At 36.6% G+C, this 16,778-nt stretch overlaps 1 protein-coding gene across 2 annotated transcripts; it reads right to left on the bottom strand.

Moving 5' to 3' along the window:
* Positions 1–5,585: 5,585 nt before the first annotated feature.
* Positions 5,586–16,749, bottom strand: Slitrk4 (SLIT and NTRK like family member 4). Of its 2 annotated transcripts, none has more exons than XM_048796969.1 (2): positions 16,347–16,749; positions 5,586–13,870 (listed from the first exon to the last, which is right to left on the bottom strand). In XM_048796969.1, the coding sequence occupies exon 2, from the start codon at positions 13,818–13,820 to the stop codon at positions 11,310–11,312; it is 2,511 nt and encodes an 836-aa protein (XP_048652926.1). In that variant the 5' UTR covers positions 13,821–13,870; positions 16,347–16,749; the 3' UTR covers positions 5,586–11,309. The 2 variants fall into 2 exon arrangements, with proteins under 2 accessions (XP_048652926.1, XP_048652925.1); XM_048796968.1 differs by lacking the exon at positions 16,347–16,749 and adding an exon at positions 16,143–16,251.
* Positions 16,750–16,778: the final 29 nt, after the last annotated feature.

Here is a 16,778-nt window from a genome sequence, read left to right as displayed (position 1 = left end):
TTCCTGGTTTCCCCTTGACCTATCCACTTACTTTTTTTTTCTTTTTTGGAGTTTTCTCTTCCAAATAATCACAGTAGCAGAGATTCCCACAATTTAATGTAATAATAATAAGCTGGGAAACTTTAAAATGCATACTTGTAGGCTCTGCTCACAGAGATTCTGGGAGGGGGCAGTCATTCTGGATTTTAACAAGTACCCCAAGTGATTCTGATGCAGAAGTTGCACAACAGAGATAACACTGAAAAACAAATTCTAAAGCATCTGCACTCATTGTGGGGCATTGTTTTCTCATTCTGTGACCCCCTTTCATGACCTAAGTGTCAATGATGATTCTCAATTCCATCTCTTGCCTAAATGGCTCCTAGGAGCTCCTGTCCAACAAATTCAGTCACCTAACTGACAACTGAAGACCCTTAGCCATTTCAAATTTAACATGTCCAAAATGAAACACTTTTATCAACCCCCAATGGTCAGCACTATCCTGGGGTTCCTCATCTCAGAGAACAGCATCTTCATTATTCCAGATATGTGACTCCTCTGTCATCCTTGATCTTCATATCCAGTTTAATTACAAGTCCTGCAGAGTCTACATTCAAAATAGAGCTCACAACCAAATATTTTCTTTATCTTAACTAAGTTGCCATCATCTTTTTTCAGTACTACTGCAAGTTTCTTTACTAGTTTCCCTCCTTAAACTCTGCTCCTTGCTCCATTTAGTCCAGCTGCCATATAATAGCCAGAGGTGCGTCCTAAACAAATCTAATCATGTTACCTCAATGCTTTTGAAAACCTTCATTCACTTCCCAAAGCACATGAAAGACTTCTACCAGGCTCTCTATGATTTAGCGTTGGAGTCAGCACCTATGGCTTATAGGCCACATTCATCTCCCAGCCTGTTTTGCCAATAAAGTGTTATTAAAAACACAGTCACACCTATTCATTTCCCCACAGTCTCTGCTTTTATAATACAAGGGCTGAATTGGCTAGTTGCAACAAAGACGATATGGTCTCCAAAATCTCCAATAGTTGCTATCTTCCCTTCACAGAAAATACATGTCAACCTCTGATCTCCTTCTTGCCTACTTCATCAGCACCACATAATAAGCTCATTCCTACATTGGTGTTTCTCCCTCAGTCTCATATGCCTTCCCCAACTCCAATCTAATTTGAACTCCTCTTTCAGGACCTTAATTCAAATGTCATTTCCATGGGAGAACCTTACATGATTGACCCACCTTTCCTTTTCCCAGTCTAATATGAACAAGTTGAATGAATAAAAACCATTAAGGGGACCTAATATGGGGTTTCTTGAAAGTCAGTATAAGTTAGTATCACTCTCCATTGATCTGAGCTAGACTCAGCTGCCTCCTAGTCCACTGTATGTCATGGCCCTGAAATGCTGTCATTAATTCTACTAATGTAGTCTCCTCCCTTACTCTTTAACATACTCTTAAAATGCAAATATTTCAGAGAAAACTGACATATTTAACATGCATGTTGACTAGCTGCATGTTAATATGGTATATTAAAGTGAAATAGGAAGAAAAAACTAAACAAAAGTACAGTTTTAATGGGAGTGTGGAACTATGGGGCTGCACAGGCATTAAGCAGGGTGAAGTGGTATCATCAGTGGGCATGTGAGAGGAAGAGAGAGGCAGGGCAGAGTGTCAATATGTTCTGCTAGATAGACACCATACAGTAATTAAATGGACCAGTGAATGCACAGTAGCCATGTTTCATAAGGTTCTGGTTAAATGATATTGTATTTCAAAAAATAACCTTAGAATTTCATTTAGAGTCATCATAGACATACCTAGAATCTTTAAAAATTGACAATGCCCTCAAAGCAAGCTAACAAATAAGAACATTTGAGTCTGATTTTTTTTCTTTCATTTCCCTTTTAAGAAAACTTTCTGTCTCTGTGGAATGAAATTCAAATAACCGTTTCTGAGAATATCCTTTTTCATAGTTCATTTTCAGGTGGATTCTTAAATAGTTTGTTGGGCTGAAATCTGACATAAAATTCTCTAAAATAAATTTCAACCCTAAATAATTGAGGGTAAATAATAAAAAGACCTAATTCCAATTATTGAAGATGATAACACAATAAACTAACCTTTGTGATTTGTTTGCCAGGCTCAAGAAATCACCCCCATGTTGAAATTGAGGATTGAAATAATAAATACTAGCATGTCTTATCCTTTCTAGTGTGAGGTTGTTACTAGAGTGCCATCTTCAGTGCAATGTACAAAGGTAGTTGTTTTTTTCTCCTTTATAAAAAATTAAACATGACTGAGTCTTCTTTTTTGGAATGCTTACACTTAAAAGTTTTATAAATCAGGGGGAATTTTACTATATTGCTCATCTAACATGAAGCCTAATATATAACTAGTGTTTTGGGGTTATTGATTTGTAACACTAAAATGTAGTGGATATCACCTGTTAGTAAATAAATACAATAGATCAAGTATTCACACATTGAGGGCAAAACACATATGATAGATCGTATTGAATGATTTTAGTATTTACATCAGAGAATCCTTAGTATCTTAGCATTAAAAATGTACTCCAAGATCATCTCATCCAAGCTTGCATTCAAATACATTTTCTTGATTGATATCCATCTTCCTTGTTAGGATGACTCTCAATTTAGACTCTGCCATGATTAAAGAAGCCTACATTTTATATCAAGTTCATTCAAGTTATAGGCTGCTCTAAAACCTTATGGAAAATGTCCTTATTCTACAATGGAAAGTCTCCCTGTAACTTACCCACAGATCCTCATTCTCCTCCCTGAAACTTCCAAACAGAGTACTACAATGGAAATAAAACTCTATGTGACAGTCAGATCCTACACTGGAGTGGCCATAATATATTACGTGACCTTAGGTAAGTCACTTTCCCCTTTTCAGCCCCAGTTTCTCTTTGAAAAACAAGGGATTGGGACCACATGACTTGATTCCAAAATTGAATGAGTGCATAATACTCCATCTTCTGTGATGGTCCTTAAACACTGAAGATTATAAAAATAGGCACTTATTTTACCTCTGTTCTGGTAATGATTAAGATGATATAAAGCCATTTAGTGCAGTCTCACTCAGTTATAGAAAGAGCTTTCTCCAATGCATTAATACATTAATAACCAGATAAAATCATATATGCATTGGACATTAAATAACCAAGTTAGTGATCACACATTTTACACTGCAGAACCAATTAGGCAACCAAGAAGATGAAACAAAGAGTGGAAATGCTGCATATGAGCTGATCCTACTTCCCTGATGATGCATCCATTGAAGCCTATAAAAAGCCAGCAAGTTTAAAGGGAGGTTGTTGACCATGGTGCAATTTTAATAAAATGCCTTCATTTTGGTTCTGTAAAGCTGTCTTTTCTTAAGAGCTCACTGGTTATCTTTTTAATTCTGATGTTTTTTGTTTAGTTTGCAATACACGATTCTGTGTAACTGCTTAGTTACATATAGAAAAAAAATGCTTTGTGAAATTTCATGGTGAGAATTGATACAGCAGAATTTCAGCAGCTGTGCCAAATCTGAGCAAATGAATATTTTCTGAAGTAGAGAATGAAAGGAGAAAATAACAGCCATGTTTATGACAACACATGGTAAACCTGACCAACATGTCAGCAATAATATACATCTGTAGTTACTGCAGAGATTCAAGAGTATAAACTGGTTTCTCTGGATGCAGTTCATGAGCTAAGACATGAAACTCTAATGTTGGGAAAGGAAATCTAAAATACAAGAAATATCTTCCAAAAATTGGCTTTCTTTCCCTGATACCTCACTCTATCTTCTTATAAATATTTCTATGTCAGCAGGACTTCCATTTAAATCCATTACCTGCTACATTAATTTTCTGTATTTCTAGAAGTTATAGAAGGAAATGGGTGGAGAGGAGTGTGATGATTGTTTTTTTTTTTCTCTTTTAAGTAACTTAAAGTTTCCATGATAGAAGGTAGTTTCTACTTTGGAAGAATGATGAATAAAATGACTACTAGCGTCTGTGGGCTAGAGGGGAACTGATGAGCAAAAACTAAGACGCAATGTGAAAAATATGCACAACCAAAATGCTCTCTAGTGTGGTTATATTACAATGGTGAATACTGGCTGGGACTTAGAATTGTGGATTTTTCTATGTATTGCCACCAACAAAGCCACAATGAAAAATTTTCCCTAAGCTAGTCCATGCCATAGATAGTGCTGGCTGTTTGTAACAGCAGAAGAGAAGAATTTCCAGCAGGGAAGACTTGGCAAGTACGACATATCCTGCTATGGAGCAAGGGGATCCATGGCAGATACACGGTTTCCTGGGGGTTCATGTAGGAAATAGCTTCTGAAATAGGCACTTAATAATTTTTGCTGAACTACAATTTCTGAAAACAAACAAGAAGGCCTACCAGCATTTTACCACAGGATTGGGAATCCAAATGTTTGTACTGATTTATTTTGCTCCCTATCAAAGTACTTTATGTGTATTATGCATGTCTTACTTCTTATGCTCATTAAACAAAAATACTGCTTATCATCATTTTAACAGCTAAAGCCGTATCAGAAGACTCTGACAGCCAGTCAAATAATGATATCAGTCAAGAAAGAGAAAAAAATTTCATGGGGGCTGAAAAACTAACTATTTGTGTTATTTGACCTGCAAATTCTGTAAAATAAATAAATAAATACAAAAAACCCCATAAATTACTACTGCCATATTGACACTAGTCTGGATTTTATATCCAATTAAAGTAAATAAAGGATTAAGATTAAGAAAAACGTCTAAGATTTCACATATTTTACCATAATTGCTCAGCAACTGGATTTTAGCTAATAAGTAAACATTTTTTTTTTCTCTGCATATTCCTTTGTCCTTATTCTCCCCAATCCTAACTTTGTTTTCAGGTTTCTTTAGGTATAATTTTCAACCAACTATTACTTCTTGTATTAAGAAAACTTGAATGTTGCAGTAATTTCTAATCAAATCCTCACAGAGGGTCTCCTTGCTTTGGCTTTAGATGCTTTTACATGGTGCTCTGAATAATGTTTGTGAATGGTAATAATAGCATGGATTTGCACCATTGTTGGGTAGCATACAGCAACATTTATTTAGTAAGCTTACAGATTGAGGAAGATGGTGATGAAGTTAACAAATAAAGAATAGCAAACTTGATTCTCATGATAGACAATACTGAAACCCAAGGAACTCCTGAGAGATAAATTGGACCTAATTGATGCTGTATATGACACAGTGGTCAAGTTTCAATTTAAAGTGAAAGCAAAATTTAGAACAATTATCTGCCATAATATCTAATTTGATATGAAATATGTAGGTAGTCAAGGCAGAAACATTTTAATTGCTAAGATCAAGTATCTATTTCCATTTGTGGATAATTCACCATTTGTATGTGTTGTTCATTCTGTGTGCGGGTGCATGTGTGTGCATAGATAGAGCTTGCTTATCCAGATAAACTAACATAATAATTGCATCAGCTATAAAACAGATTATTTCCATTTCTTTTTGAACTTGAGTTTCACTAATTTCACACTAATAAACACACTGAATAGCTACAAATGTGACCTATAAGAAAAGACTTTTATTTGTGAAAACAGCATTAAAGTTACTGCATACCAACTCCAGAATTTTAGCACAATGGTTCAATTTACATGAAACAAGGATGGAAATATACATTGCAATTCTTAGTAGGGAGAACAGAGCTTACTGATTTTTTCAAACGTTTCCATGAGCAGTATCCACAGCACAACATGGCTACCTTAGGCTGCTAACCAGCAGCATCTGACACGAACTAGTATTTTTGAGTTGCCAACTAAGAGAAGTAAGTATATTCTTCAGAAATTTTAAAAGACTATCTTCTTTCTGTAAGTAAATTAAAATGAATAATATATATTTATTCATTATGTATTCAGTTTATCTTTCTGAAGGGTCCATTCATGAACTTTTTAAAGTAAAATTATTTCTCATTTTTGCTGGATTAATGGAATAAGCAGAACTTCTATTCTTATCTAGGCAGTATCTACAGAAGTAAACTAAAGCCAAGGATTGAGTAATCCTCTCTTGGTTCTATGTTTTATAGTCAGTGAATCTGGTAATTATCATGTAATGAGAAGTTCAAATCTTTTCATTCTTAATAGCAATTATTTTGACCCAAAGTATTCAAATGTCTTAGAGCCCCACTGTTTTTTCCTTCTGCAGACACAGAAACAATAAATTAAAAAAATTTTTAAAAACAATAAACTCATATTATTTTATATGATACAAGATAGAGTTTCCCTTTTTTAATTTTCCCTTCTAAAATGCAATCATATCAACTAGTGGAAACTAAATTGAAATGAAAAAAAATTAGTAAATAAATAAATTTCAAAGTTAGATAAAGGGAAGTTTGAATAAAATAAGCTTTTAAAAGTCTTTTGTCCTCCTATTTGCTTTTATTTCAACAAAAGACAGATTCCACAGGAAGTCTGAATTTTAAGGATTAATGATAATCAGGTAAACTTGATATATAATCACTAGTTATTCTCAGTAAGTGATACCACAAACAGGATATTTTAGTTCAGCCCATCTGACCATAGTGACTAATTGAATGAGCAATGGAAATGAAGTCAACTCTTGATTTGATGCCACTTGTCTACATAACAGACTGGCTGACACCCAAAGCCCTGTGCTCAATTCTCATAAAAAAACAAACTAAAATAACACAATCCTGCCATATATCTCCTGTGATGCACAAGATATTTAGTCCAAAAGTACTTACACATGCTATCTATACTTTTCATGCCTTCAGCACAGCTATGCATAGATGTGAGGCCATAGCAATCATATTTTATTTCCCTTCTGTTCCCATCTTTACTTCTCCATGAAGTACACATGCCTTAATCCCATTTATTGGTCAATACTGTCTGTTTATATTCTTCTGTGCCCTCAAATTAGTCATAAGGCAATTGGTTCATTTTCCGCAACCACAGTATCTTCATAAAGTGATGGATTGATAATTTTGATTATCTTCAAAGTGACTCCCCCCCCCCAAAAAATTTAAAAATCAAAAGTCACCCATAAACAGGTAAGTAACCTGCAAACAGTCAAGCTGGTTATGATACACAGAGGTTCTGTAGCTCTATTACAACTATCTGAATAGATAGTTAAGATCAAATACTAATATTTGCTTATCTGAAGTTATGTCAGATTCCAACTGATGAATGAAAATGGGCAAGAATCAAAGCATGTTGATTTTGGCTCTCTCTGACTCTTTTCCAAAGGGGCTGTCAGTGGGAAGGAACACAGATTGCCAAGATGTTTGTAAGGAAAGCATCTTTTAACAAAGATTTAATAATTAAGTTGGATTATAAACCATATTCTAAAAGCTATATATCTTACTTTCAAATCTGAGTGCTGTGACTGAGTGCTACTGTTCTATTTCTTCTGAAAAATAATGAAAAAAATATGTATATATATAGAGAGCGCAAGCACACTGTGGCTTCAGAAATACCATTGTAGCAAACAATTTTATTAATACTTTCATAAAAGTGGCATTTAGTAAAGTCTTTCTAATACCTTGATTCAATTAAAACCAAACAAAAGTCCTTAAAACAGTTCCTTTCTGTGAATTACATTAGATTTTTGTAGAATTACTTGAATATTTTTTACAAACTAATCTAAAACACTAGTAATCAATCAGGGTAAAGCCAATACAATGTGTTTTCTTTAGTTTATTTCAAAATATTGATTATAAATACATTCTTAATATATTTTCTCCCCAACTCTTTGGATGCAATAATAACAACAAAAAAAACCCAAACAAAAATAAAACAAACAAACAAACAAAAAAAAAAACTGTGCTCATTTTGTACAATGTCAATGTTAATGTCATGCAAAAGATATTATAGATTAGTATTATCACCATACATTTCTAAATGTAATCTGTTATTTATGAAATACCTGTTGATGTTATTCATGAAGCCAGGCCCTGTATAATTTATGTATCTTTGTGGCTTATGAAAATTAAATGTTTAAAAAAGCAACAAAATAAAGATGGTCTTAACTGATTTTCTAATTATATATTTATTCACTTTATTATTCAGAGTGGAAAACTAAATATAGAATATAAATTGCCTTATAGACTTGAGTCACTTTACTTTAATAGCTGCTTTCTCATAAAATTACACAAAGATTTACTTTTAAAGAATTGAATCATCTTTATTGATTTCATAAAAAAATAATTTAAAACTTGATTTATCTTACACGGACACAATATATTATCTCAACCCCTTCATTGATTTCATAGGATCTAGTTTTATTTGCAACTGTTCTAACACAGTCCATACACATGAATATAATTCCAAGAAGCCCATGATGTGTCAGAACACATTAGAAATGAACACTTCTTGGATTTTCAAGATTTGAATCAAAGTTCTACTAAAAATGCTGTACCAACGTACATGTCATACCTCAAGGGGTTAAACTAACATCAAGGTTATAGTTGAAGCAACAAAATGTAGATACAGTATTTTAACTGCTCTTGTACTCAACTCAGAACTTATGCCTAACTACATTATCATAAAATGTACAAGTAGAACTAATGAGAGACAGGTGCAAAATAGTACACACTGTATAATGTAGGCACAATGACTTTAGTTAAGGAAAGTATATCAGCCTTAACCAAGGATTTGTTACTTTCATTTACAATTAGAACCTCCAAATAACCACAATTAAGTTACTTAAAAAAAACACTTTGAACATTTATACCTTTCTGCAGGAGTATGAAATAGCCAATATACTACAGCAAGCTTTGAGATGGTGGCAGGTAATCTTGCCATTGACAATTCTGCAGAAACCTTGAAATATCTTCAAAACACCACCACACTGAATAAAAGGCATCATCCCAATGACCTATTATCTCCAGATCATGGAGGGAGTTCTCTGGTTCCTCCCATAAGTGTCTATTTAAGATTCCTCAATCCATACTTCATTGACAGGATAAACTAAAACACTTCCTTTGAAGCCTTTGCATCTCTACCCTGTCAGTATGCATTAGGAGCCCTTTAATCCATGGAAGCATGCATGCATGGTAATGGCATATTAAAAGTCCTTATGAAATTGCAGATGAAAACAAGCTGTTGAGCACATATCTTATCATTTCTTTTGAGATCAGAAAGCAATTATTTGTTAGGATTTTTTTATATTCATATAAAGTTTTCACAGACATTGTCATGAAAATTAAAATTACACATTAAAGTTTTAAGAGCACCAGCACATACATATGGAGAATTTTTTCCTATTAAAAAAATCTCCGAATTATCTATATGTGTGAATATATACCCAAATACACACACATACACACACAAATACACACACAGACACACCTACCTCCATGAACGCTAAATTTTGTTTGTTTTTATATCTTAGAACAAACACATAAAGCCCTGAAATTAATGCTTAACAGAGGGATTGCTGTTATAACTTTAGCCATAATATCATTTTGGAAGCTGCACCAAAACATCTGAAATTCATGAAGAATGACTATGTTCACCTTCTTGGTATCTTACTGATTAATATAGTAATTCATAAGAGATGGATACAAACACAAACACACAGGCGTACACACACACACACACACACACACACACACACACAGAGGCCAAGAAGGCAATGTGTTTCTGGATATCACTTTGCCAATTAAGAGCTCCTAAAAATATTCAATATCTCCTCTTGTCAAATACTTCATTCCTTTGACCAATTTTTACATAGAACTTAACATTACAATCAAACTTGGGGGCATATCAGTTGCAGTTGCAGACTGTGAACTCATCTGAGACCAGTGCAAGCATTTACAGTGTGGCTTTGACAGCCGAGCTTACCAAGATGTTTACAGTTCTACTAAATTATCTGACAGTAGTCAGAATGATGAAAGAACAGGATACTGATGCATACAAGATATTATTAACCTTAGTCATTATTTTTTTAAAATATTTGCAGTGAAAACTATTTGAATTAAGCTCATAGAATCCTGAAAAGCAAGACAACTGATGGCAAATAACATCTGCCCCAGACATAATACTATAAAACTAAGGAGCCTATTTTAAAATGCACAATTGGTAACAAATCTGAAGATAATATGCTAAATTCACAAGAATAGCACAGAACTGGATTTTTTTTTTATTTTTGTTTCTTTTTTTTGTATGTTTTTTTTTTTTGCTTTTTCTGTTTTTAAATTTTACCTGATCACAAAGTCCAAAATATTTCTGTACACATTACCTTCTGTTTCAGTTTAGTATAGTTTTCTATCTAAATTTATACTTACTGATAAATTCACCGTGATCAGGAAAACAAGTCAAGCATATTAAATACATATTAAGGAGTACATACTTTCCTATTTAGTATACAAAGTACTTCATAAATATGAATTATGTTACAAAAATAGCTTTGGGTGCGCTCACACGGTAAGCACTTTGCTAATTTGGGACAACCTTTAAGGATTGTGGGTATTTCACATAACTGAGAACAAACTCTAGTGTTAGTTTAATTTGAGCCATATTTAATTCTGATAAACATCATGTATTTCTTCAGATCACCACAAATGCTATGGAGCTCACATTGATTTTTTTTTCACTTTTAGGTTTTTATGTATAGACAGGTAATGCTTAGAGTGTTCAAATTTATTTTATAGTTATGTAATGCATGGTATATTTTAAACAAGTATTTTGCACAATTTAACATTATAAATCCAGTGGTTTCAAGATGCAGGCCATAAAGATTACCAATTTACAAATACTATCGAGTGTTCTCTCTTTGCATGCTATTTTTTTTTTACACTTTTCAGATAATCTTTACACAGAGTTGTTACAATGCCACAAATCAAAAGGATTATTCCAGTTCCACCAACTTAATCTACGTGCAAGATGAAGGACCCAGCTGAGGTACAAACACTGGTACCAGTTTTCTTGAGTTTGCTTTACAAAGCACAAAGAGACGAAGGTTTTGCATTGGGGTACAAAACGGATTTGCCTCTTGAGGTTAAATTCAGTGTATTTTGTGTATAAAGCATCCCTTTGGCAATAGAGTTTGCAGTATCCCCACAGGACTCCACAGTATAGGTTTTATGTAGTAAAATCTATTAAGGAAAGTCTCTTCTACTTGACACATCTTTGCAGCTACAGTTAATGAGACACCCTTGGAAACACCTGCCTCTATGCCTATTGATAATATAGTATTTGGAAATTAGGAGTCAACAAAAGGCACTTTCATCATTAAATAAATGTCCTCTGTATGAAGTTAGATTGCATGACCTATATCTTGTTCAAAGCTGTTTGCTCCTCAAGGACCTGTAGGTAGTCAGGGGAACTCTGAAGTTTCGCCTTCAGTTCAAAATACTCACTCTTCCTTTGTTCCACAACGATTTTACTATGGTTGCCACCTATCAGGGACTTCTTGTTTTTTTTATCTTGTTTTTCTGGATAGCGGATCTCAAAGCCACTGACACCTATGCTATTATACTCCTTTTTGCTTTCAAGAAAATTTTGAATAAATACATTGGAATCCCTGGTAGGGAATAATTCATCCAGCTCATCAATTGTGCTCAGTCTCTTCCTGGTATCCACATGTAATAAATCTTTCTCCTTGTCGGCAACATTTCGCATAATGACTTTCTGTCCCGGAGGATCTGAAAACATGAACCCGGTTTCTGACTCTTTCAAGCCACAGGTGTGGCTCTTGCTCATCTGTTCTATAGTTTGTGGAATGAAAGCTTCTGTGCTCAGTCCGTCCTTTTTATTGGTTTTGTGGTCATGCTTCCTTAGCTGCAGCTGCATGGAGCCACACTCAGGATTCCCCAGCCCTTCGTGTTTCACGGTAGGTTTCTTGTTGCGTCGCAGCACAAAAACAAGAAGGCAAAAAGCAACAAAAACAGTTAAAATGAGGACCACTAAGATACTTAAGATTAAAATAGATAGAGGCACGGGGCCACCAGGAGGACTTCGAATGGGACCCAATGGAGTGGTGAATGTAATAGCAGGTGCAGGGCTTGTAAATGGTGCAGATGGCTTGTTTAAAAGTTTGGGACATAAGATTTCATTTTTGAGGGACTTCAGTTCAATGTTGGCAAACTGAACAGGTGTCTCACATTTCAGTTCTTTCACAACAATCCCATCATTCAGCTTCTCCAGCCACAGCTTTAATGCCACCAAGTCACAAGTGCAGTCCCATGGGTTGCCCTCCAAGTCAATCTGTGTGAGAGACTGAAGTTGATCGAGGACCCCACTGACAGGGAGGTACATGAATTTGTTGTTCCTCAGATTCAGTCTAGCAAGGGGTGCTCCAGAAAAAATGTAAACAGGCAGGCTCTTTAAGAGATTATTATTTAAATACAGTAACTGCAAATTTGGCATGGAGTCAAAGGTGCCTGCTAAGATTTCCTTAATCAGATTGTATTCCAAATACAGATACTGCAGGTTATGAAGGCCTGAAAATATTTCCGGATACAGTCTTTCAATCTGATTGCCATTGAGATACAACCTGCGTAAATTAGTAAGATTGTGGAATACATCTCCTTTGATCATTGTAATCTGATTGCTGCCTAAATGGAGCAAATCCAGTCCTTCGAACTCAGTGAAGTCTGAGATATCCACATCTTTGATGCTATTGCCATTGACATGCAATTTCTTGGCATTTAAAGGTTTCGGTATCAGTTCAGACATGGACTGTATATTTTTCTCCTGGCAGTTCACGCTCAGTCCCAAGTCTGAAGGATGTGTTTTGCAAAAGCAAGGCGCCGGGCAAGGTGTTAGAGGAGGCACCCTTGTTTGGTAAGACACAATCTGACTGAGATTGCGGTTGGAGAGGGCTTTGCCTGCCACAATTCCAGAGATCTTGGAAGGATTTGTCGTTTTTGGTGGCTTGGTCACTAATCTGTGCAAGGATGTCTGTGTTGTGTGACCATTGGGAGTGGTGTAGCCATTTTCCAGTTGAGATGGAGGCAGGATACGCACATCAAAATCACTGCCTGTGCCCATGGGGCATAATTCTTGTTTGTTGGTTTCTTTTAACAGCCTTCCATATAAGTCACTGGGAGTTTCACAGATAGCTTCTCCTATGTAAATGTTATATGGCATGTTCTCCAGCCAAGCTTTTAAAGGCAACAAATCACAGCTACAGTTCCAAGGGTTATCTTCCAGTTGCAGTTCAACAACACGGCCAATGTGTTCCAGAACTCCAATATAGGGGAGCTTCTGGATTCTATTCCCTCGTATATCCAGATGGGTCAAAGATGCGAATCGGAAAATATTATCAGGAAGGAATGAAATCAGATTGTCATTAAGAATGAGAACTTTCAGTTTGTGGAGCTTATTGAAGGCTCCTCGTTCAATATACTTGATTAAATTGTAGTCAGCCTGGAGATACTCCAAGTTCTCTATGCCAAGGAAAGTGTCAGCTCGGAGAATCTTTAATTCATTGTTGTTCAAGTGCAACTGCTTTAATGCACTGAGCCCAAGAAAGGCTCCTCCCTCAATGTTCTGCAGTTTATTATTTCCCAGATGCAGGGATACTGCGTGTGAAAAATTCAAGAATGTATTTGGATAGAGGATATTTAAAAAATTGTTTTGGAAGTTGAGGTGATAAAAATTAGACCAAGGTGGTTTCAGCTGATTTGGTCTGTAGACTGAAACCTTCTCACAGTTGACATAGAGCACATTCTCAACTGACACGCAGGAGCACACATTGCAAATTTCCACCGATATGTCAGAATCTGCATTTGCCGAAGAAATCAGTGCTGACAAAATCAGAAAGAGCCAAAGAAACATCTTCTTGCAATCAGCAAAGAACTTTATGCTTCTGAATAAAGATAAATAATCTAAAAAATAAAAAGAAAACATTTTTTCAATGGTCATTACTTGAAAATTTTTGTTTAAATCATATTATAGTGAGCACATGGCTATAACTACTACCTTGTATTTTTTTAAAGCACCCAAAACTCCAAATACTTGCATTCAGTTAAACAATGGTCACCAAAATTGCCACATATTTTATTTCCATACCTGTAGTTTATATAAAATTTACATGTGCTGAGTACACAACAAACAACAGAAAAGGAGATTATTAATCATACTTACATCTTAATAATCTGAATTTCTTTTTTATTTGACCTACCAAACCCTGCCCTTCCTATTTACAACTCAAATAGCCATCCCCTGGATCATGAAGTATGCCATGTCCTTTGCACCACAAAGGCACTGCAATTAGTGGATATCTAAACTCTAGGCTTGTGTTAGATAGAGAAGCTGAGCAGAGCCGTATTAGGGCCCAGGTTGCAAAGAAAGGTGGCGATAGGAGGACTGGATTGCTTAAAAGACCTATGTAGAATTTGCCCTGCAAAAAGATGTGCCTGAGCTTCAGCTCATAGGTAAGCACACTGCCATTAATCAGTTCACTCTTATACACTGCTACCTTTAAAAGCACAGATGACCCTGTGGGTTCTAGAAATAGAGCTGAGTAGGGTATGGCCAAATTTTGTTTTCAGGTGAATAAAATAAATAGCATCTAGTTGCCTGCCAGTCATCTTCCAAATAGGGGGTTAAAAGAAAAGCCTATTGTCTTTGCATCCCTGAAAACAGGAGAAGAACCTGCTTGCTGTAGCATGCTTAGCTGTGTCTCCAGGCAGCCTTTCACACCTAGAATTGGCTCTTGCCTGTCAGGCCCTCTTCTGTTCCTTTATTTGCCACTTTGAACCCAGGTCCAACTGAAGTTTGGGTCTAACGCTTATCTCCTTCACATTGACCATAGACTGCCCCTGCTGAGGAAGAGGAGTTCACACACTACAATTTGAGTAGCTTAATTTGCAGAACCAGATATAGCACATTTTCTTCCTAAAGGCATCAGTTCCCAAACACAATCACAATATTATCTCCCCATGTCCCTGTCTGTAAACAAATTATAACTTCTTGGTAGAGTTCAATGTTTAGCAAATTAACCAGTTATAGCCCACTTCTTAAATACCACACACACACACACACACACACACACACACATATTCATACACACAGTATTTCTGCTTCACAATAAATATGAAAAGGAACACAAACAGTGTGCATTCTATTGATGCAATTTTAGGTATGTGAGTCTTTTCCATCGTGAATGGAGAGCTAGCTGCAATTTCAATATGGTTACCACCAAATATTAATTAAATAAATAAAATACCCAGAAACACACAATGAGGAAATGATGCAAAAAAAAAAAAGTGTCACACAGAAACTCCTTTGTTTATTTTGCTCACGAGGAATCAGCTAGTGGTAAAATGGAACATATCTCAAGGTAGACAATCCATTAAGCCACCACCTAGGAAAATTTGCATTTTAAATAGTTTGGTATCAAATATAGCCAACATTGCTGAGATGCTACTTAGCTGCCATATAAAGGTGCATTTCCCCTATTAACTATGAAGGTAAGATTGACATTTCAAAAAGAACTCACAATTCTTAAGTATGACATCACCCAAGCAAACTTTAATTGTAAAATCAAAATTTCACTTGATCTTTTTTACCTTGATGTGATTTTCAACAGCTATTTTGATTCAGTTGAGTCATTTCTTGTTACTAACCATCACCACCTCCACCCCCAAAATGGGAAAACCAAAAAGCAACCAAACTAGAAATAAAAACAAATAAAAACCAACAACAACAACAACAACAACAACAAAAATCTAACTCAAATTCCGTACAAAAACAAGAACCAGCAGCATCAACAGATCTGAAAATGCATAAGGAGCTCTCTTCTTCCTAATAATTTCTACTTTAAGCAGCAAAGGGGAAAAAAGGCACAAGGACAAGCTAGGAAGTTGCCGAATACAGCTCTTGTGAAACAGAGGAAGCCGAAAGCAGCTGGAGGAGCAGGCAAGGAAGAGCGAGAGTCTGTCCGCCAAGGAGAGAGGGATAGAGGCACTGAAAGGGCAAGAGACATGAAGAAATGGAAAATGGAAAAGAAAAAAAAAGAGCTCAGAGAAGGGAGCTAGAAAAAGGATAAAAAGGGATACTGAATGTAAACGAAAAAATACGCACATTGACATGGCACCGCTAAAGCATGCACTAAAATTGTGGGGGGTGGGGGAAAGGGCAAAAAAGAAAACATACAAAGTACGAGTTGGGTACCAAAAGCCATCTCTCAGGCTGCCAAGTGCAGTCTGTCTCCTTGTCTTTCCATCTTTCTGTGCCCAGCAGGACGCTCAGATTCCGCTGCCGGCCAGACTGCACAAAACCTAGCCCTACCACAATTTTGGCATACACCAACAGAGCCCCGCCTGGCGCTCAGCGCCCAGGAGGAGGGAGCTTGCCTACCGGGGACACAGCACAGGCAGCAGCGTTGGTGGATCGAGGTGGCTCCCCCGGAGCTGACAAGGGAAACCTGCGGGTCCCCCCTCGGGCAAGGGTAGAGGTGTAGGGAGTCCAGAGAGACTCAGTCGCTACCGTCCCCTGTGCGCTACTTCGGGCCGGCGACGCGGTTGGAGGGGCCACTGGCGCTGGCGCGTACCGCAATGTTTTGCCGCAACCCGGTGCCCGGAGCCGGCGCGCAGCCCCCTCCCCGGTTCCTGGTCCAGGCAGCAGCCTCGCGGGCAGGGTGGCGGAGGCGGGGTACTGTGCGAGATGTCGCGGGGGCCTTCAGCCCGGCTGCGCACACATTTCCCAGCGCGCTCTCGTCCCATAAGGGGTAGCTACTGGAGTTTCCTTTGGCCTTTCTAGACCTTGGGGTGCAGTGCGTTAGGAAGAAAA

The sequence above is a fragment of the Marmota marmota genome, unplaced genomic scaffold (genome assembly GCF_001458135.2).
Source record: "Marmota marmota marmota unplaced genomic scaffold, marMar, whole genome shotgun sequence".
NCBI classification, from domain to species: domain Eukaryota; kingdom Metazoa; phylum Chordata; class Mammalia; order Rodentia; family Sciuridae; genus Marmota; species Marmota marmota.
Note: the sequence above shows the minus strand (reverse complement) of the source record. Positions and strands in the feature narration are given on the sequence as shown.